Here is a 24,050-nt window from a genome sequence, read left to right on the forward strand (position 1 = left end):
TGCATCTCCCTGCACCTGTACTTCTTAAATTGAAGGGCATTCTCATATAAAAATCTCTTCCCCGGTTGTTGTCTTTGTGCCACCTTTGCCATCTGCACAGTTTGTTTTCATGCATTTCACATTACCTCAACAAACCACCCATGGATGTTAATACCACAGTACATGGTCTTATTGGAGGCCTTTATTGGTTCAGTGTAAACGCTGTTAAAGCCACTGTGTTTGATTTATAAGTCAATGATTGACTCTAGATTGCGTTTACCCTCAATGTCACCTGCGCTCCAAGCTTTCCCCATTTCTCTTTTTCTCATATACTGTCCCTGTTGACTCAACTGTGTTTTCTCACGAGATCATTTCACTTAGTTCCTCTATCAGCACCAGTCTATTCACATGATAGCTGTGCCATGTTTAATGCCATGTCTCTAGTTTTTGGCCAAGGGTTATGACTGTATATCCAGGTGACAGTAGAAATGTGTCAACCAGTAGATATTTTGCTATACCATTACACCATAAACTGTATCGCAGATGGGAGCTTCCGGAGTAGGCAGCTTTGTTATTGTGCCACATTGCTCACATATAACTGTGGGCTCTTAACACTGACCAAAACCACATCCACACTTATCCAATTTCACTTGAAAACTCTATTTAAAATAAAATAAAACTTTCTAACATCATCGTATTCCAAAGTATGTGGTAATGCAAAGCGTTTTCTAAATGCTCCGTTTTCGGTGGAGGAAAACGCTGTTCCAGTGGGGACGAGAGGTGTAAATGTAACTAAATGAATTTGTTAAAAAAAAGTACTAATAGTGGACAAGGCCCAAGCAATATTCTGCATACAGAATTTAACTGTTTTGAGTCTTTTTTTTTAATGTGAAGCAGCTGTTTTTGGGCTGATGCAAAAATTATTATTTTGTTGTGAAATAAATAAACAGTATACGTATTCACATGCTACATATATGAAAATTCTACGTAATACTACATGGTTATTTAACAAATATAACTTTTGGGCTGCATTTCCAGCAAAAGTAACTAACTTTGTATATTATTATTACTTGGATAAAAAAACCCTAGCCTTCGGTCATACCACCCACACCTACTCAATCTACACCCACATTTAGACCTTATATATTATAATATCATTCTTTGGCCATTTTGACACTTTTATTGATGGTATTTTGCATTGCACTTCATTGTCCGCTGCTAAGCTGCAACTGCTTTGGCAATACAAATTTGCCATTATTTTTCATGCACACCACCATCTAATTTCTCCACCATCTCCATCTCAACCCCCCATCCATTCGTCTCCGCCTTCTCACCAGGGCCTCTACTGAGACCCATAAATCAATGGAGCTCAGTAGCCTGTCGGGAGTTTACTGTCTGTGGGGGGTATTGGTGGCCCGGGCTTCCTAGCCGCTGGCTTTAGTTACACATCAATGAAGGGTGAATAATACATTAGTCAGTCCCTCACAGAGCAGCTCTAGTTGGGCAGGCAGACAGAGCTTCCCCTGGCCCTTCATCAGTGCATCTGTGCCATAATCAGCCTCTGGAGATCTGCATCAGTCTGGCCTACCACTCTTTCACCTGATTTAGTTACCGGGTGTGCAAATATGACATTATTTAAACACTATAGGGGCTAAAAGGATTGATCACCCAGTCTTCTTTCACTCACCCTCAAGTCATTGCAAACATTTCATTCTTCCATTGAACAATAAAGGTGGTGTTTTGAAGAATGTTTTCGAGGATAATAGATGGATATTTTTTCCAATGAAGACAACATTTGGACAGTCTCTGGTTGTCAAATGTTAGTGTCCTCTGCTAGGACACCTTAGGGGAATAAAAATCACCTTGACCCCAGTTGAAATGCCTTTGCAAAAATGACTCTATGTAGTCAAAAATGACTTTTGTTACCTAATGCAATGACATATCTCGGGCCACTGTACTTCCAAATATATCAATGTGCCCTCTTCCTTACATGCACATTTACAAACAAATACATTATCCTTCCAAATATATTGATGCTTTTATTTAATTGTTCAGAGACATGCAAACCCCTGGCCATATGGGGCATCCTAGAATTGGATGTCAACCCTTCTATCAACCTTCTCCAGCATAATTGCCCAGAAATGAACTTGCATTGCTAATATTTTCTGTCATAATCTGCAAGTCAATTTGCTGTAAGTGAAACACTTAAGTGCATGACTATGTGATCACCAATGACCTAGATGCCCATGTGTCCTAATCAGGCAGTTGTTTCTTTTTTAATCAACAGCCAGAACTCAGGAGGTGCGTCTGCTTAGGATCGGACAGTCACGCTTGGCAAATAAATTACCCTTCCTTACACTCTGCCAGCCTGCGTCTGTGTGCTAAAGAGCCGAAGACCATTTAGAGAGGTCTAACGAGTCAAGTTATTACTGCAGCCAAGTGTGAGATTAATTAACTGAGCGGCAATTAAGAGCGCGACAACATCTCACAGATCGGCGCGGGGAGAGTCATAACCAACCCAATTTATTAGCTTTAGCCATTTGGGAGGGGAAAGGGAGTAAACAAAATTAACTAGCTATAAAGCCCAAACAGCAAATAAGAAAATACTACTGCCAATAGAAGACTATGTCAACAATATATCCTTTGTTGGTCTTGGAACAACATTCTTATCAATCATTCAGTGCCCTCAGATTTTACGGGTAGGGTTTAGGGAACTAATTGGTTTGCACAAATGTTGTTCTAGGACCAAGAACAGAAATAAAAAAAATAAATTTAATAAATGGATTTTGGCACTGAAGTCACAGTTAAAAACATGTAATTGTCATTGCATTAGATACACGATTTCATACCAATTGGCAACTGCAAACAAATTATGCTAGACCTTTTCTCAAAACTAACTTTAGTTTCTAAACCATTTTTCCAATTACTTTTAAGCAACTAGTTTAATGGTGTTTACCTTTTGGATGTTTGGCGTCAGTTCCCCTCAAGGTCACACAGGTGTCCAAGCAGAGTAACTACAGGTGTAGTTGAACACATTAACTATGGAAATGTTCCACTTATGTTTGAAACACTCAGTCAAAATACATTTTGTCATAATTTAAAACCTAACAAAATGAATGCACTTGTGCTATCTTTATTTATCTTTATTAAGACAATACAAAAAGCGGCTTTAGAATACAATGTATTGTTTACTACCATATTATTATTGATCATAAGTCAGTCATTGGCACACAGTTCACAGCAATCCATTTCACAAGTGAATTTGTCAATCAGTCGGAGATTTATTATGAGGGCTTGTTTAAGGATCCGTCAATGAACACCTGCATCAGACATGCTTGAGTAGCATCTCGGGTGCGTTGCATCATAAACATAAAATGTTTAGGCCACTGTGTCAAGTTAAATATAGTTTAATACTTAGAAAACATCTTGAGATCCCTTGAGATCGAATTTGCGCTACATCAAGTGATTTGAACGCAAGAACGTAACGCATGTTTGTGTTGTGCTGCTGATGGATGGTTGTTTTCTTCACTGTATAAACTGCGTGTTGCTGAACAGCTGAAGTTTCACTTACTGCCCTCTGGAGTAAACAGGTGGTACTACAAGCTTGCATTTCTCAGGAATCTTCCTTATTACAGTCCGGGGGCATAACGATTAATTGCGTTCATTTTTTTAACCTGTTATTTTTTATAAAATTAATTGTACTGAATTAACATGTTAAATCGACAGCCCTGATAATAATATTAACAATAATATTGACAAAACAGCTCCAAAAAAAAAAAAAAGGTAATTTATCTATGATTTATTGAATAGGCTCCACTTTGTAAATATAGAAAAGTTGACCGTTAATGCCTAGCATTGCATTTTTGCTAAGCTTAGAAAAATTGGTTTTAGATTTATGAAAGTTAATATATTTATTTAAATATTGTTAATATGTTTTGTTTTTTTTAACTAGCTGTGACTTTTGTGTGAGCACTGCTATTTTTTCCCCACATAAATTGTTTCAGTATTGTCAGCTTATGTTATGTGTACCCATATTTACCCATATTTAATGAATATTAGACATTTGTAGTCTTAATTACTTAAAAAAAATTGCAGTTATGTTACACTATGTCTGGGTCTAAGTCTGAGGGTTCAAATAAATGACAATTGATTTGATCATTTATAATATTTTCTTTATTATGCATAGTCATTCATACACTTTTAAGAGTCATCACTTTTCAGTATTGAAATACGTGTTGGGCCAGTGTATATTCAGATGTTTGCCATTGGTTGTAAGAACATCGGAAATTTGCATACCTTAATGCCCCACCTTTTATTATAGGCACTCCCACAGTGCTAAAGCATGGCACAGATTGCTAAAATGAGTCTGTTAATGTGATCTATATGAAAACACAAGGCAATGACAACATAAATGATGGTGTGCCTTTCACTCAGCACCTGTTTCCAAACCCTACAAACCACACTGAAGTCATTGAGCATATTCAGAGTGCCTGTGTGGGTGTGTATTTGTATTTGTATTTGTGCATGTATTTGTCGGCTGAACAGTCACAAAAGCCCGACCCAACCGCATTCCTCTCGCTTACTGCCTAACCTTTCTTTGTAATTGCGGCCCTGACCTGAATCAGATAATGAGTGGGCAGGTAAACATTAACGATGAGCTCTGGGCTTAATGAACTAACGTGAGAAGAAGCAGTCGAAGGAGACCTGCACTGCCTAAGGCTAGTGTCACATGTTGCCAAAAATGTTAAGAGAGGAAGACTAAAGAACTGAAGATAATAACTCCTATTACACTGCGGTGGAGTTGGAGTCATTGGATGTGTTTTCTTTGTTGAAGCAGGTAAACCGCAACATATCCTGATAATTAGCATGCAGCATGACAGACGAAACTCAGCTACAGATTTATTCCCATGTCTTCAGTGGGAGATGCCAATGCTAATGTTGCTACATCTACACATCAGCTGAATACGGTTGTCAGTCCTGTTGTAGAGTGTTAAATACGGTTATGTTCACTCACAGTGCACTTATAAACAAGAGTGACTAATGCTTTCAGGGATGATTTCACAGTGAATTAAGAAAGAGTAGGTTAACTTTTCTTCAGCTAAACTCGATCTGTGCTTACAAAAATCTGTAGCACTGCCCCCAGTGGCCGAAGTGGGAAGTCTTTTTGAACATTAGATTATATTTGAGCTCTAGTTTTTGGGTGAAATGCCCAGAGAGGGGCTCCGAAAGAGAGTTTTACACTCTGTTATACATTTAAAAAGGCATTAGAAGCCGCTGACGGTTAATTAAGGTTTAACGGATAACCTTGTGCCTGTATTGGACTTGTTTATTAAATAATGTCGCCTCAATTGGAATCCAGTTTCTGGTGTAAATGTTTATATCGGACAGTTATTTCCTTTCAAAATGGCATGAAACCGGCAAAGTTTAATCTCCTGTTACACCTGTTAGTAAAAGTAAATATGATTTTCAATCTCAAACATTGACTGTATGCACATGACCACAATGATGAAACTGGATCGGCTAATGGGACGTTAGCTGAGCTTGTGCCCTCGCAGTTTTGTGTTTTCTCAAGAAGTGAAAAGGAATCTATCTGAACCTCAGTGTCTTCCCCAGACGGTATATTTGAAACATTATGAACCGATTGAAAGCCACTGGAATGCTGTAAATATGGATCACATCAGTCTGGTAGCTGCTGACAAACAGCTGTCCTATGATGTAAAGCAGAAATGTCTCATTATACTTAACCTAGCCACTATAGATTATTGTATGTTTGCATGGTAAGATGATTTTGTACATTTGGCTGAGGACTTTATCAAGGGCAACTTTACCCTGACAGACAGCTCAATACCTAATTCAAACCAGAACATGTCTGCTACTAAAAACGCTCTACCCAAAGCCTCTTGGTTTATACTCTGCTCAGCTTGACATCTCGCGATACAGTAATAGCAGATCTTTGACATCATCCACAACGTGTCCCTCCACAAACATCTTGTCTCAAGGTAAAAAGAGATGGAGAAAATTAGGGTTCTCTGAACAATTCAGCAACTGCCATAGTACGTCCTCAGCATGGCCAAAACCTCACGGTGGTCCCACAGGATCATACTATTACCATATATTTAGCCTGGATGTGTGCTGGCTGCCTCGGCAGAGATATAATGAACGTGTCAAAGAAAGGCAAGTATGGCAATCTGCTGTTGGAGAGATGGAGATGAGTCCCTGGGCGGCTGTTACAGCAGACAGTTCCTCTCTGCCATTGACAGGCGAGGCCAGTGGGCAGCACTGTGCCAAAATACCTCAATAATGAACCTGGAATGGCTTCTGTCCCATTCTTTGGCTTGCACTGCAAAACTCAAGGGCTAAAAAGGGAATACTTCCGTATTTTGGAAGGATGCATTTTAAGTAATTTTGTAAAATTCTATTATTATTATTATTATTATTATTATTATTATTTTGTTAATATACTGTCTCCTACCCCAGTTTAATGTGCAGAGAGTACTATAAGTACTAAATTTGTAGATCGTTTCCCCTGAAAATCTTAAACAATGTGGCTCTGTGATACTACGAAACAAAACTTTTATTTGAGTGTCCTGACCAGGTCAACACAGCGACATTTGCTGAACCAATGTGTGAGTTTGGTGGGAATATCCAACCAATAGAAGACAGGTGGAGTGTTTGGGAAACCTGTTTGAAAAAATAGAGGAAATAATAAAAAAAAGGTAATTCTGACTTTACATCTCACAATTGTGACTCTATGTCTTGCAATTGTGACATTTTATCTGATCTCACCATGGAGAAAAAAATAACAAATGTTAGTCCTAAATTTGACTTAATAGCTTAACATTGTGAATTTATTTAGACTCTTTTCAAATTTTTCAACTGCAATTTCATTTTTATTTCTCGCAATTGCTATAACTTTTTATATAAAGTCGAAATTGATCAATTTAAAGTCGCAACATTTTATTTCTCACATTTCCGACATCTTATAATTTCTATACTCAATAGATATAAAATCGATATTGCGAAATATAAAGTCGCTACATTATATCTCGCAATTTCGTCTTTTTAATGTAAATGCGACTTTATATCTCAGTTATGAGAAATTAATTCATAATATTAAGATATAAACACACAATTACGAACATTAGATTTGCAATTGCGCATTCTCATAATTGCTATACTTACTAGATATAAAGTTTAAATTGCTAAATATAAAGTCACTACATTATATCTCACAATTCTGAATTTTTATCTTAAATGTAGCTTAATATCTCGTAATTACAAGAAATTAAGTCATAATTGTGGGATACAAACACACAAGTACAATAAAATCCGAATTCACTTTTTATTTTTTATTTTGTGTCGTTGTGGCTTCCATACCATTATGATTGGTGCCGCTAGTGGCACAAAAAATACACTTTTGAACTTCAAAGGACGATGATTTTGGTCTTTAATTTTATAGGAAAACAAAAGTGTTATGATGCTTCTCCAATGTGAGATGAAGCTGATGATGATGGCAGGACATAAGGTTTTTAGTTATGTCACAGCCATGAACAATGAGTTGCTACTTGCTAATGCTAGTCGGTGGTCGGCAAACTGTTGTATTAGATTTGACAGATTAGCACTAGCTAGCTCTTCTAAATATCACTTAAAGATCATATAGAATAAAATTAGCCTTCAGATTCAAAGCTAGGTAGGTTTGGGCACACTATTGCTAGAAATATTGTTAGTTAAAATCATAGATTAAATGAAGGTATGATAAAAAGCCATAATAAATACAACATTTCAGACACTTTAAGGTTCGGTTTACTGTTTTCTTTCCATCCGGTATTTTGGCCACCACTTCTGACTGTGACATAGGCAGTGACAGTGCCATGGTATTGGTCTATGTGTTTGGTCCATTTTCCTGGAAGAGAAGGACTGTAAATATGCTGATTTTGTCAACTTTTAGTTGTACACTAGTATACAGATGGTCTCAAAGCTAACATACATGGACTAAAAGCAACATTTAAACAGATTTTCTCTACACATCCATTCTTTTATAAGACTCAAAATCACACCTTGTTGAGGATTGGTGTGCTACAAATACAGAGGTATCAACCACTGTCCTTTGTTCCATCTCATAAATTATGCCAATGCACTCTTATCCTTTTTGATTTATGCAAAGAACCCCCCCGGTACAGTTCATAGCAGGCTTTCTGTACCGAGTGCCAGATTTTGCGACGTAGCCTGCCTGAGAGTCGTGGATAATTATGCATTGAGCGCTATTGAGCGTGGAGACATATTTCAGGCAGTTTCAAAAAGACGTTTTTTCAGCAGTATTGGCAGACTTGTATTCCTGGCAGTTTATTACAGCCAGAGTAGAATTTCAACCAGAACGAAAAAATCAATCAAAACATAGTTATCGTGATCATAGTCCTTTTATGCTTCTCGCTTGAGGAGAGGCATAGGTGTTTGACTGTTAAAATGTGCTTACACCAAACCCAGCCAACGGCACGATTCATCACGCTCTCTGGATTGCAATTTCAGAACTCGCTGATTATTTTTTACACACCTTGGGGGCTTTTGGGTTGTTTTGGGGATAAACAAAAGCGGCTTCACTGTGAAAACTTCTTTATAAAACGGATTGTTTTGCCTCTATATTCTGATTGGGTGAGCCATACTCGAAGCCATTGCCAAATACCAAAACACACAAACCCGTGACTGAATGGTCCACTTTTACAGGTGAAATGTCCACTGTGTGGCGCTAAAAGTGAGTTAAATCATCTCCCAAACAGATGACGTTTTTAGTATTAATGCTTTATTGAGTTTTAATCAACAAAACCTACCTCTATACCCTTAAAAACAGTCAATGTCATTTATAGCACATCTACTGTTCATTTTACCAGGAAACTGCCACGATATGTACAACGAATAGTAAGTATAGTAATGTGACTCTATGAGACCAGGTTGGATTATTAATACTTTATATATGTAATTATTTCTTAAAAATTGGTTTCTTTAATCACATTGCCATCATTTTGAAGCAAAAAGTCCTGAGAGACCAAGGATTCGAGTGATTTTGGACATAGATAAATCACTGTAACCCACTGCTTCTCTTTGCACACATGACTCATTGTTACATAATGCACCAGTTTCCTATTCTTACTGAGAATTGTTACCAGAATTAAAGAAAGATAAAAGTAGACTTTCAGAAAAAAGTTTTTACCTTGAAATGGTCTTTAGAGTTATGGTGCTGTTTTGGGAACACAGTGAGGTATGTTTCTAACTCCGTGACCTTCTGTGACCTATGCATATTTTTTTATTAACTCTCCATGCCATTTAGGTGAAGCTTAAGGAGCCAAACTGTCCTACCGCACATTTCTCCACTGTTTACCCTCGCCTGCTTACATTTTTCAGTGGGGTTGGTTGAGTCATCTGCATTTATTCTAGCTGGCCCTGCTCCCTGCTGACAGTAATGGAGACCTAGGGAGCATGATAGACAGTGAGAAGAAGAGAGAAGGGCTTTCAAAGATATGAGGGAATGGGAGAATGAAGTGGATGGAAAGGAAAGCTGTGATCATCACTGCCTGTCAAAATACTTCCTGTTGACTGATACACCGAAGTCACTGGTAGAGGAAATGAGGGATAGAAAAGGTGTGAATACAACATAAAAACAGAGAGAGCACTGCAAAAAAATATTTTTTCTTCAGCAATATGTTTGTCTTGTTTCCTAGAAATCTTTATAACAAGTTAGATTTACTGAAAAAGCTAAATTGCGGAACACACAAAGAAATAGTTCACCCAAAAATGAAAATTCTCTCACATCATGTCAAGATGTGTATGACTTTCTTTCTTCTGCTGAACACAAACAAACATTTCTAAAAGAATATCTCAGCTCTGTAGGTCCATACAGTGCAAGTGAAAAGTGACCAGAATTTTGAAGCTCCACAAACCACATAAAGGCAGCAGATAAGTAATCCATACGTCTCCAGTGGTTTAATAAATGTCTTTGAAAGTGATATGATAAGAGTGAGAAACAAGCAATATTGAATTCTTGTCTACTATAAATTCTCCTTCATGCCCAGCATGTGGGGATATGCACGAAGAATGCTAATAGCCAAAAACAAAAGAAGAAGAATGTTAAAGTAAAAGGGAAATTAGAGATTTATAGTAAAAAGGGACTTAAAAATGTATCTGTTTCTCAACCACACCTGTTATATCACTTCTAAATATAAATATTTAACCACTGTGGTCATATGGATTACTTTTATGCTGTCTTTATGTTATTTTTGGAATTTGAAAAATCTGGTCACCATTCACTTGCATTGTATGGACCTACAGAGCTGAAATATTTTTCTAAAAAACTTTATGTTCTGTAGAGAAAGAAAGTCATACACTTCTGTGATAGCATGAGGGTGAGTAAATGATGAGAGATTTTCATTTTTGGGTGAACTATCCCTTTAAGAGTTAGGGAGTATATGTTGAGTTAAGTTTATTAACAAATTTGTAACACTTTGCCAGTACAAATCGATAACTATTTATGTAAGTTTTAACATAAACTAACAGTGAACATGATTTTTTTACAGCATTTTATTATTCTTGGTTAATGTTATTTTCCACATATATATGTTTTAAATTAAAAACTGTTTAAGTTAACATTAGTAAATTAATTATGAATTAAACTAAATTGATTAAAAATGGAACAATTCTATTTTTATAAATTAACATTTAACCATATATATATATATATATGGTTATATATAAATATTAGGGCTGTTGATTTAACACGTTAATTCAATGCGATTAATTACGCAATTAATTGTTATGCCCCCGGACTGTAATAAGGAAGATTCCTGAGAAACGCAAGCTTGTAGTACCACCTGTTTACTCCAGAGGGCAGTAAGTGAAACTTCAGCTGTATGAGCAATGCACAGATTATACAGTGAAGAAAACAACCGTCCGGCAGACAACACAACACAAACATGCGTTACGTTCTTGCGTTCAAAACACTTGAAGGAGCGCAAATTCGAACTAAGAGATATTAATATGTGTTCTAAGTATTAAACTTTATTTAACTTGACACAGTGACCAAAAATTGTATGTTTATGACGCAAAGCACCCGAGACACTACACAAGCATGTCTGACACAGGTGTAAATTGACGGGTTCTTAAACAAGCCCTCATAATAAATCTCCAACTGATTGACAAATTCACTTGTGAAATGGTATCCCTTTAATATTATGATTTAGACAAAGGGTGACAACTTAGAAGAAGGTAAAATGTTAACATTTTATGGTCACTACATAATTCCCATACTTTCATTTGTGTCATTTCATCGTTTTATCCTATTTATGTCCTATTATAAAATGTGGTAAATGGTAATAATGAATAACGAGCAGGTGTGCCCGAACTTTTGACTTGTATGAGTGGTTGAGTCTGTTCATGACGTTTTCTTTTATGATTTGGTACAACAAATCAAACAAAACCTCAGACACAAAGAAGCGTCCAATGCTTTGATCCCACAAACAATATTACAATCAACAGTGATGCCTACATGACGGTGGGAAGTATATGTAGTCACATGTTCTGAAGCATAAATTGTGTCTGGTTTTGAGGTAGCTACTCTTTTGGACTGACGCAACCACAAGCATCACATCATACAGCGAAACAACCATAAAGGAACAGCTGTCTTTCTCTCAGATCGTCAAACACTATCATTAAAGTTGTGTAATGATAACTAAAGCGTCAGCACTACTGAAGAAGTCATAGCTTTAACGTTTCGAGTGAAGGAATGGAGAACAAAAGAAATTTGACATATAACTCTGCAAACTTTAAAAAAAAAATTAATAATAATGAACCAGTCTAATCTGGCTTGCTGGTTTTAGAGGGGTTGGGGAACTTGTCAACTGGAGTTGACAGAGACCAGCTAAAGACCAAATTGGCCTAGCTAGGAGACCAGTAACACCTTCTTGAACCAGCATACCAGATTAGAGGTTTATTTGGTTAAGGTTTATTTACCAGGTGAATGACTTTTTTGATGTCTTGTTGATATTGATCCATAGAGAATTTATTTAAACAAATATTTCTGAAAAAAACTTGTCAAACTACATTTAAATATGCATTGTTGTATGCCCTCTGACCATACAATAACTCTCCAAGACAAGAAAATAAATGAAGGCATAAATTGATTGCACTCTTTCAGCGATGTGAGCAGACTGCTGGTGTTTAGCGTGAAATCTGTAATCGGATCAACGTACAGTATCACAATACACCAACGTGTTAGCTTAAGTGCTCATTAATAGCTGAACGTGCTTTATCTCGATCTCAAAGCATCTTGTGTCGCGTCTAGCCACAACAGAGTAACTGATGTGCAGTATCGCGACATGTCAACTAAGTGCTTTAGGGGACATACTCTGAATTGACCACAATCAATTGCAACTGTTGGGTTATTCAGGGGCATCATGCACCTATTTTTTGAGACATGACCTGATCGGGACATGATCACCCGGCTTCTTAGAGACTTTTGGGCATGCAGTTACAGTGGCATGGATATGTTAGCCAGGACCACATTTAGACATTTAAAGGCATACTTACTAGCACACCTGGTTAGTAGACGGCCGCCTCAGGGGCTCGCTGTTCATCAGATTGCCTCTCTTCTGTAATTAAAGGCCTTGGAAAAAGGAAGAAAGAGAGAATGACAAAAAGTAGTGGGTAGTGGGGAAAGAATGCCCATTTCTGAGGCAGAACAGCAACCGGACCACTGTTATTATCTTTAAAGAAAACTAAAACTAAATTAAACCTTTTTGCTGAAATAAAAATTGGAACTAACAAGAGCTTTTGAAATTAACGTGTTAATGCATGCAATTAATTTAAAATGCGGAGTTAATCATGTAAATGCAGCTTCACGATTGCTGTATCAAAGTGGATAGCCACAGAACATTTTGTGGAGGATGAAAGTTTAAGCGACTAAATGCACATTGCAATGAATATGCAAATATTCAATAATTACCTTCCCACTCAAACGTTGTGAAACGTTTAATGTTACTTGAATTGGCTCTATTTTAGGACATTTCTGTCTTTATAATGTGGAAGGCTTTGTTAGATTTTTTTTTATAAAACATTATTGTTACATATTATTTTCTTTTCTAAGAAGGAACAAAATACACTTTTCATTGAAAAATAAATATATAGCCTCAAATGTCAAAATCTGTGATTAATCAAAATGAACAGAATAATCGGGTGATTAATCGCAATTAAATAATTTATTCAACTAACAGCTCTAAAACTAACATTATTGTAAAAGCACATTACATTTATTTTGATTAATTATGCATTACTTATTATTTTTATTATTAATAATAATTTTTTAATACAGTATATTTGAATAAAAACAACAATAAATACATTTTAGTTTTTGATACACATTACGCTATACAGTTTTATTTACCTTTATTAAGCACGAAAATGCCGCAAGATAGAGCTAAAGCTAGACGGCCATGAAACATGCAATGCTTATCAACATATTTCAAGTTGAAGTTTCTAATAAATGTTTTTATTTTATATAAAAAAATAAAATATTCCTATTTCATGCCACGTCCACACTAACCCGTTTTGTTTTTATAATTCTGTATTCAGTTTTCAAACAGCATAGTGGAAAGTGTTTTCGGTGTAGGAAAATGAGCCGCAAACGATTCAATTAATACGTTTACAAACGTAAATGTTCTAATGTGGACGACGCCTCAGTTTAATATGCAGACAAAACCATAAGTGGTGTTGGATTACACAAAAAAGTAACTTATTAAAGATGAATTATTACTTCTCTAAAATTGTAATCAGTTTGAACTACTACATACATCATGGAAAAGTAATGGAATTACTAATTGCTTTACTTTTAAGTTACTTTCTAAAACCCCTTCTTACACTTTTCACAGAATGTTTTTTTTTTTGTGTGTGTTTCTGACCAACAAATGCAAAATAATGTCTGTATTTCCTCATCCACATACAAACCATGCACTGGTATGAATATAATTCATGTTTAAACGTATTAACGGACTCTAAAGAATTACCTGTAATCTGATTACAATATTTTAAAATGTAATGTATTACAATACTTTTTAATATAGTAAATAGATTACAGTAACTTATTTCTTTTTAATTACATTACACATAACACTGACTATAAGTAAGCCATTTGTTGGTTAATACCCTTGAAAAGTGTAAACAATGTGGGTCTGTGGTGATATCATAGTGTTTCTACTCTGAGTTTGGGGTGGAGCTATCTGTTTGGACAACCAATGGCAGAAAACAATTATTATTTTTGCAATTCCATTTTGTGACGTTAGTGGCTCAGAAATTATACACTGTAGCTTTAAATAATAACAGTTAGTGCATTAACACAGCTCTTACATACTAAAACTAAAAACGAAATATACGAAAAAACTAAAACTAAATTATAACCAGAAAACACTAGATTAAAACACTAGACAACACATAATTAAAAGGACAAAATTAAAATAAAATGGAAATAATAACAAATTAAAAATTCGAAACTATAATAATCATGCAAGACCAGACAACAGGGTGCAGAAGGTTATTTTCAGTTTGACACATGCACACATCATCAGCCTTAAATATTCATCTCGGTTGCAGCTCATCTCTTGGTCGCAGTATGAACCCTGCACCCTGTGCTGTCTGGGAGCATTAGCGCTGTGTCTGACTCTGTTTGATCAAAGTAAACCGGCATAATTCTATAACCCAATTTTCCTGATGATGTTAGCTTCAAAATCAGACCCCCTAGGACCTGTTCAATCCCACAGTATTTTAACATCTGCCAAAAAGAACTAATTAACACAACAAACAAAAATGTTGCAGGCGCACTTATGCTCTTTGTCACCTCGCTGTCAAATGCTGTCATCGTAGCTGGCATCAAGATCATTAAAAACAATTGTTTTAGATTTGTGCTCTGGCCACATGCTTGAAGGGTATAATTTTTTCAACAAAAGATCACAAAAGCAAAAATAAAAGTAGGAAAGACAACAGCAGCTCTCAGATGTTCTACGTTATGTTCGTGGAAAATAACTTGCGCTAGCTTATGCTACATTCACATTTAGTCAGGATTACCGTAAATGTGACTACTCTGATTTAACGTCTTAGTTTTCAGAAATGATTCATTTCTACAAGAAAACTCATAACCCCAACATCAATCAATATGCGGATTTGTTGTTGTTGAGATCAAAATACTTTATCAATACATTAATTTTCCTCTATATGCTCTTGACGAATTTAGAAAATGCACCAGGTAACATTGGCTATATGAACCCTTCCCTCAACTGGTAGTTTATGTTGCTAGCACTGTGAATTCTGCGACCGTAGGTCAAAAGTTCTCCACCTGAAATTGGTCTTTGCATTCCTTAATTCGAACCACTGCCACCAGTGGCCGAAGCTGGAAGTGTCCTTGAACGTATGCCGTGTGTGGGCTTCAGTTTGTGAAATGTCCACAGAGTGGTGCCGAAAGCAAGTTGTATTTGATGTAATACAAGCAAACAGATTACATATTTGATTAACTCTACCCCCCAAACGTTAACTTAACTGTCAGTGGTGTAAAAATGAAATTTTAGCGGGAAAATGCAACCTCCGAATTGCGCTCACCATTGTTTATGGGAACGTGATTACTTCCTGGCTTCCACTGGACCAGAACAAGTGGCTCTGTTTCCAACTAGTAACACACTCTACAGTACAAGTCGACAATTACGAGAACATTTTTTTACTAGATGTATACTTTTAAAGGGAAAGTTTGCCCAAAAATGATCATTTTGTCATCACTACAGAACTATCCCTTTAATTATAGTAATTCATGACATAAATGCAGCATTACTTCCGTAGAACTGACAGTGCACCTTGTCAGTACTTCAAAAGCCGAGAGAGTGACAAGCATTGTGCAATGACTGACGGCAAGTGGATGGATGGGGATAAGGAGACTCCTTTCATGGAATTCCCATGGAGGATTCCGGGTGTTTAAGATCCAGCCAACTACATCAAGAACTGTCGACCAATTAGAGGTTCCACGCCAACTCGCCAAAAGCAACCCTCTCCTCTAATCACCACACTCCACTGTGCCACAAAAGCTCGGGCCACTCACCACATTTCAATTTAAATAGGATTCCCCCTCCTCTTTTGCCTCTCGTCCTCTTTCAATGTTTTCTCCCTCTCTCCTCTCCCCCACTTTATGCCTGCTTCACCTAACCCCCCAAGAGCTAATAAAAGCCTCAACAAAAGCACATACAAAGCAATCAGTCTAATGGCTATAATAAGTTTAATGCAGTGTTTTCCTCACACTGTTGACACATCGATGTGTTGGGTGGCCAAACAGAGCTCAAGTGTTTGGAGACAGAGACGTTCCTTTTTTTTCACGTTTTGTGCCATGTGTGGCCTGCCGTTCGGTGAGGTTTGACAACAACGCAGCATGAGAGAAATAGACATATTTTGAGACACAAGTGAAAATAACTCGAGTAATTATAGAAATGTGAACATTAAGTCATTCAGAATGCACAGTTTGAATCTCAATTCAGAACACATTACATAAAATGGATTAAATTAGTACAAATAATAACTGTACATTTCTAAATCAAATAAAAAATAAAAACCTGTGCAGTTGATGGGATATACATTTCATACACAAATTCACTTTCTCAAAGTTATTTCATAAATGCTAAATGAAATGTAAATAAAATTCAGTTTAATAGAATTTAAGCTCCAGAATCCTGAGCAGTCGAGCAGTTCGGGTTAAAAAATAACAACCTCCAAACAACATAAGAAAAGAAATCGCTAAAGCTGGAAGCAGTTCAGCAGAAATCCTGTGCTAATCTCTCACCTGTCTGCCCACACGGCAGTCAGTTTCTAAATCCACTGAACATTCTTTGTATCAATAGAGGCGGTTTTGTTCACATACCCCTCTTTTAAAAAGATAGCTTACTGGAACAAAGAAATATTTGAAGGCACTTGTAAACCCACAAAATGAGTATGTGTGTGTGTGAGTTTCTCTCTCTCTTCCTCTATAATTAGTGGATTAGAATGCAAGCGCTGACCTTTAATACATTAATGCATGCGTTTGTAGCATGCAACTCTGAGAATTTGAATGTGTACATGACATGCAACTTGTATGTTTAGCATTTGAACAAGAAACAGAGTAATCGTTAAGTCATTTAACCATTAAGTATTGTTTACTCAGATTGGCTGCACATTTATTTTGATTTTGTTTTTAATTGTAGCACAAATTTCCCAGAAACACTTTATGAGAACTTTCATTACTTTCATTAGTAAGTCACTAACAGTAATATTTTAACATTATTCAATGCTTAATTTGATTGTCTGATTATTAGTTATTGTACAATTAATTAGATATTTTCATGTTTGAATGTACATATTGAATGTTCAAATTATCTGTTAAGCATATACTATATTATTGTTTAATGTTACCCAGTTATCATTATACAATATATTAATTTAGTATTTTAATGATACTGTAGTGTTTTATACTTGGAAAAAAACATTTATATATATATAATACATGGGTATTTACAATAATACATGGGTAACACCTTTTATTTACTGACTTAATTTATTTTAAGGTGTTACCCATATATTATTTTAAATACCAATATTGGTAAATATCCATAATATAGGATATTACTGTTTAATATTTACTATTTTACTTCATTACTTATATATACACACAGTTGAAGTCAGAAATTTACATACAATTAGGGTGAAATCATTAAAACTCATTTTTTTATCCACTCCACAAGTTGTTTAGGACATCTACTTTGTGCATGACACAACTACATTTTCCAACAATTGTTTACAGACAGATAGTTTCACTTTTAATTGACCATATCACTATTCAGGTCAGTTAACCGTGCCTTTAAGTAGCTTTGAAAATTCAAAAAATTACGTTAAGCCTTTAGGCAATTAGCCAATTAGCTTCTGATAGGTTAATTGGCTAATTTGAGTCAAATGGAGGTGTACCTGTGGATGTATTTTAAGGCCTACCTTCAAACTCAGTGCCTATTTGCTTGACATCATGGGAAAATCAAAAGAAATCATCCAAAATATGTACAAACAATAGTATGCAAGTATAAATACCATGGGACCATGCAGCCATCATACCACTAAGGAAGGAGACACATTCTGTCTCCTAGAGATGAACGTAGTTTGGTGCAAAAAGTGCAAATCAATCCCAGAAAAACAGCAAAGGGCCTTGCGAAGATGCTGCAGGAAACATGTAGACAAGTATCTATATCTACAGTAGAACGAGTCCTATATCAGCATAACCTGAAAGGCTGCTCTGCAAGAAAGAAGTCACTGCTCCAAAACACCATAAAAAAGCCAGACTACAGTTTGCAAGTGCACATGAGGACAAAGATTTTACTTTTTGGAGCAATTTCCTCTGGTCTGATGAAACAAATATTTAAATGCCATAATGACCATTGTTATGTTGGGAGGAAAAAGGATGAGACTTGTAAGCCAAAGAACACCATCCCAACCGTGAAGCATCAATAGATAGCATCATGAGGAAGGAAAATGATGTGGATATATTGAAGCAACATCTCAAGAGGATGGACAATCAGCCAGGATGGACAATGACCCCAGACATACCTCCAAAGTTGTGGCAAAATGGCATAAGGACAACACAGTAAAGGTATCGGAGTGGCCATCACAAAGCCCTGACCTCAATCCGATTTGTTGGCAGAATCGTGTGCTAGCAAGGAGGCCTACAAACCTGACTCTGTTACACCAGTTTTTTCTGGAGAAATTAGCCAAAATTCCAGCAATTTATTGTGAGAAGCTAGTGGAAGGCTACCCAAAATGTTTGACCCAAGATGAACAGTTTAAAGGCAATGCTAGCAAATACTAACAACGTGTATGTAAACTTCTGACTCACTGGGAATGTGATGAAAGATATAAAAGCTGTAATACATAAATCTGTCTTTTCAAATTCTTAAAATAAAGTAGTGATCCAAACTGACCCAAGACAGTTTAATTTCAGGTTTCTGAGCAACACCCTGCCAGTATGGCTTTATTAAATGCTCATATTCTTGCTCATATATGTGGAGTCATGGAGCCATTTTAACTGTTACAAAATTATCTATAGTCATAATCAGGCTCCATGTAGAGGCTTCCAGCAGAAGTGCGAACAAATTGGTGCATTGAGGGCATGGCCTCTCTCTCTCACGAAGGGCTGGGGTGAGGGGAGGGTCACCCTCCGCTGTGTTCTTTCTCTCATTGAGTCAGGACTGCTTCCTCATCTAAAAGCTCACTCAGCTGACACAATGCACGGCTTTGCTGTTTTTCAGCGCAGCTTACAAAACGCAAACAAAACCGAAGGCTGCAGAACGCTCTGAGTCAGTCGCCGCATGCTCCGGAACGTTCTCCGTGTTTCACTGAGTCAGAACTAAGACTCACTCACACATGCATTTGCTTTCACTCGATTCCTTTTTCTCTGATTTTACCCTGAATTGTATTTGCGCTGGTTACCTGCACGCCAGCTTTTTGACAGCAGTCGATGCTGCCAGCTGCCTTCTTTCAATCCATGAAAGCTTTTGTAGAGAGTGTTTAAATGTCAGTGGACCTGTCAGTCAGCAACAGGATATGACACGTAATCTCTAATCGCAGTGGATGTCATCAGTGCATGACATCTCAACAGGAAACCACTGGCAAATTTGAACTAAAGACAAAAAATTTATACAATTATGTAATTGTCCAAATGGCTGCTTGTATACAAACATCTTGTGTAGCCACAGTCTGGTTTAATATTTCATGCAGATGCCTCTTAAATGGCAAGCATTGTGTACAGTAGAGAAGATATAATATAATGGACAGCTAACTTCTAGCAAGCTTCTAGCGAAGTAGATCCAATGGCGTGACTACATACAGTACATCTTTTCCCTTTATAAAAAATCTAGAGTTCTGACAAACTTCATCGGCACTCATTATTTTCACATGCAAATGAGCTTGCGATTCGACGTGAATGTTAGCCAAAAGTTTTCAGTTTTCACCAGTAGTGGTGAACCTTCAGCAAACCTTTGGTGAAAATGAAGAGTTTGCCGAAAAGCTCATTTTTATGTGAAAATATTGAGTGGCGAATTCACTGTAGATTTGCGCTAAGTTTCCCAGAACTCCTCTTTGTAAGGGTTTACTACGTTACTGTGCTAATGTCAATAGTGTTGAAACGTAAAAATCGACACATGTACTCCAAAATACATTTAATTTGAATCTTTCTACAAACGTGACATTTAGAGTGGAAATTGCATTCATGCTTTAGTGTATTATGCTGTATTATTAAATTTTTTACGCTTTTGAAAGAAAATGGCTGACTAAAAAATAGGACAGAAAAGTCGACACATGTACTCCAAACTTTTATATTTTAATCTTTCTACAAACGTGACATTTAGAGTGGAAATTGCATTCTTGCTTTAGGGAAGTGGCTTTATTATGACATTTTTAACTGTTTCGAAAGAAAATGGCTGACTACAAATAGGACGTAAAAGTCGACACATGTACTCCAAAATATATTTAATTTGAATCTTTCTACAAACGTGACATTTAGAGTGGAAATTGCATTCATGCTTTAGTGTATTATGCTGTATTATGAAATTGTTTATGGTTTCAAAAGAAAATGGCTGACTCAAAAATAGGATGGAAAAGTCGACACATGTACTCCAAACTTTTACATTTTAATCTTGCTACAAACGTGACATTTAGAGTGGAAATCACATAGTTGTTTTAGTGAAGCAGCTGTATTATGACATTTTGAATGAATAAGCTGACTCCTTTGTCTTGCTAATGCTAATTTCATAGCTTACATTTTATGTATACTTAGTACACACAGTTACATTATATGTTTTTTTTTACACTTTTTGCAAAGTTACAGCTTGATTGGAAATTACACCAACTAAAATATTCTACTCATAAGTGATATTTACCATGAATTTGCTTACTTTTCTTCACAAAACACTTTTTGAAACATTTATTTAGCGCTTATCTATTTAGCGCTGTACACTTAATAAAATCAAATTACCCAAAAGATTTGCTAATACCAGGTGTAAACAGTTACCGTTCACTTTGCTGGACAAAATAGCTTTAAGTTTGAAAAAGGATATTCTGCTGTCTTATACCCCTGCGTACGAATTCCGATCACTGTTAAAAAAGGCCCATCCATTTAATTTTGTGAAACAGATTCACAACTTGCAACGTAAATGCTATATGCTCTATATAAACAGCTGAAGCAGGTGGCCGAAATGGTTCTCTCAACATGTTTGTAGTCTACGCTAAGTGAGTATGCGTATTATATTATAATAAAGACAGAGGACTGCACATATGGCAGGTGTAATGAAAATTGAAGAACAAAACAAAACAGACAGACAGAGCATATTGTGTATTGAGGAAAATTTGAAGCTCTTTTGTCAGTTTTATGGTGCCATTCAAGAATTCTTTGCTCAGTTATATATTCTCTTGAGTTTACAGCTGCTAGCTTAAGGGTTAGAGTGTGTGGATGTTTTGTGTGTGTGTACGTTTGAGAAGGGGAGCTGGTTTGTCTTTCAAAAACACTTAGCTTTTCGTTCTCACCTAGCAAATACACGGCTAATTAAATCTAATTAGAGGAGTGCTGTCATAAATCTTTGACAATGCCTTCTGGATCACCCACAAAGATCTTTTCACTGTTGATTAGCATGATAGTGTTTCTGTGTTCCTGCGCCCGTGAATTTACCAAGATCCATTAATACTGATTAACCATATGAACAGGGACAGTTATATGTTGGTTGGCTCCTCCTGCACAGTGTGAAATCAATTCATTTTAGGCTTTCTATTAATTAATGTATTTATTTTGACTTTCTCTCACTAATTTAGTTTTTATAAAATTCAGAAATATTGTTACTAAAACTGAGTGGGTCTTTGTTGTTTGTTTGCAGAAACACTGATGGACACCAAATGGGCCACAACTGAACTTGCATGGACTTCACATCCTGAAACTGGGGTGAGTTACTATTTTTGTGTTTGACTTCTAATAATGTATAAAGGGTGACTCTCACAAAAACATGATCGGGTCACATTTCACCCTAAATCAAAATATATAATTTTATTTAAAATAGTAATACAAAAATTATGATTATATTATATTCTGTTCCATTAAATTTTTAATGTTATTATTTTTGCATAAAGACACATTTTCATAAAGATTGTCAAGCCTACAGTTAGAAACATTTTGATTTTTAAATTGCAGCATCATTTTCACAACAATCCCCCCTCCCCTCCCTCCCAGCCCCAGTGACACATATCCTCCCATGTCCATATATTGTTCTTGTAAATTTCCCTCCCTACCTCCATTAAAGCCCTTAAACTTCCTCAAGCACAATGGGACACAGCACACCCACTTTGCACCCCAACAGATGCCTCCTTTCAGAATATACATTGCCCAATTCTTCCCCTTCTGCTCTCTGTCAGGCACACAGGTATACATTTCACCCACAACGCCCCACTGTATTTTAGGGCGGACAGGGGAAATGTGGCACCAGTGCTACAACTCCTTAAATTTCACAGGGTTCTGGCAGATTTATTTTCAATCTGAAACATAAATATTGCCTCTCCTGGGGTGACTCTCATGAGAACATTTCCAGGTAAAATTTTACCCCAAAACTAAAATCAATTAATAATAATAATAATAATAATAATAATAATAATAATAATAATAATAATAATAATAATAATATATAGACTTTGCATAAAGAAAATTAAGCCTATAATGAATTTTTTTTGCATTGTGACATTATTTTTGTGACAATTAAGCACATTTTCCCCAATTGTCATTACCATAATGCAAAACAATTTCATTCTTTTTATTGTAATGTGTCTCAACATTGAAACTTAATAATACATTTTTTTATTATATATATATATATATATATATATATATATATATATATATATATATATATATATATATATATATATATATATATATATATATTTCCTTTATTATTAATGGTCCTTCTTACTAGATTTATGGAATGCTAAACATTTAGTGAGGGAATGCAAAACCTATTTCAAAGGGAACACAACATTTTGTGAGAGAAAGCTAAACTTATTGTGAGGGAATGCAAACTATTGCAAGGGAACGTAAAGCTTATAGTGAGGGAATGCAAAACTTATTACGAGGGAACTAAAATTTTTGCAAAAGAATGCAAAACTTATTTCAAAGGGAACGCAAATGATTGCGAGGGAACGCAAAACTTATTTCGAAGGAAGGCAAAATGTATTACTAAGGGAACTCAAACTATTGCGAGGGAACAAAACATATTGTGAGGCAATGCAAAACGTATTGTAAAAGGAACGCAAAACTTATTACAAGGGAATGGATAACTGTTGCGAGGTACATATTGCTCGAGAATGCAAACTATCGCGAGGTACGTATTGCTAGAGAATGCAAACTATCGCGAGGTACGTATTGCTTGAGAATGCAAACTACTGCGAGGTACATATCGCTAGAGATTGCAAACTACTGCGAGGTACATATCGCTAGAGATTGCAAACTACTCGCGAGGTACATATTGCTTGAGAATGCAAACTACTGCGAGGTACGTATCGCTCGAGAATGCAAACTATCGCGAGGTACATATTGCTTGAGAATGCAAACTACTGCGAGGTACATATCGCTAGAGAATGCAAACTATCGTGAGGTACGTATCGCTTGAGAATGCAAACTACTGCGAGGTACGTATCGCTCGAGAATGCAAACTATCGCGAGGTACATATTGCTCGAGAATGCAAACTATTGCGAGGTACATATTGCTCGAGAATGCAAACTATCGCAAGGTACGTATAGCTAGAGAATGCAAACTGTCGCGAGGTACGTATCGCTAGAGAATGCAAACTGTCGCGAGGTACGTATCGCTAGAGAATGCAAACTGTCGCGAGGTACGTATCGCTAGAGAATGCAAACTATCGCGAGGTACATATTGCTCGAGAATGCAAACTATCACAAGGTACATATTGCTAGAGAATGCAAACTATGCAAACTATCGCGAGGTACGTATTGC

The 24,050-nt window shown here is 36.3% G+C and overlaps 1 protein-coding gene across 6 annotated transcripts in view; it reads left to right on the forward strand.

The window, feature by feature from the left end:
* The window catches only part of LOC127641078 (ephrin type-B receptor 3-like), a 60,788-nt gene that overhangs the window by 10,749 nt on the left and 25,989 nt on the right, over positions 1–24,050 (forward strand). For all 6 annotated transcript variants that reach the window (XM_052123841.1, XM_052123845.1, XM_052123843.1 and 3 more), the window contains exon 2: positions 21,927–21,991. In XM_052123841.1, coding sequence (XP_051979801.1) covers positions 21,927–21,991 — 65 coding nt within the window. The remainder of the gene's footprint in view (positions 1–21,926; positions 21,992–24,050) is intronic.

Source organism: Xyrauchen texanus, chromosome 50 (assembly GCF_025860055.1).
Source record: "Xyrauchen texanus isolate HMW12.3.18 chromosome 50, RBS_HiC_50CHRs, whole genome shotgun sequence".
Lineage (NCBI taxonomy): Eukaryota > Metazoa > Chordata > Actinopteri > Cypriniformes > Catostomidae > Xyrauchen > Xyrauchen texanus.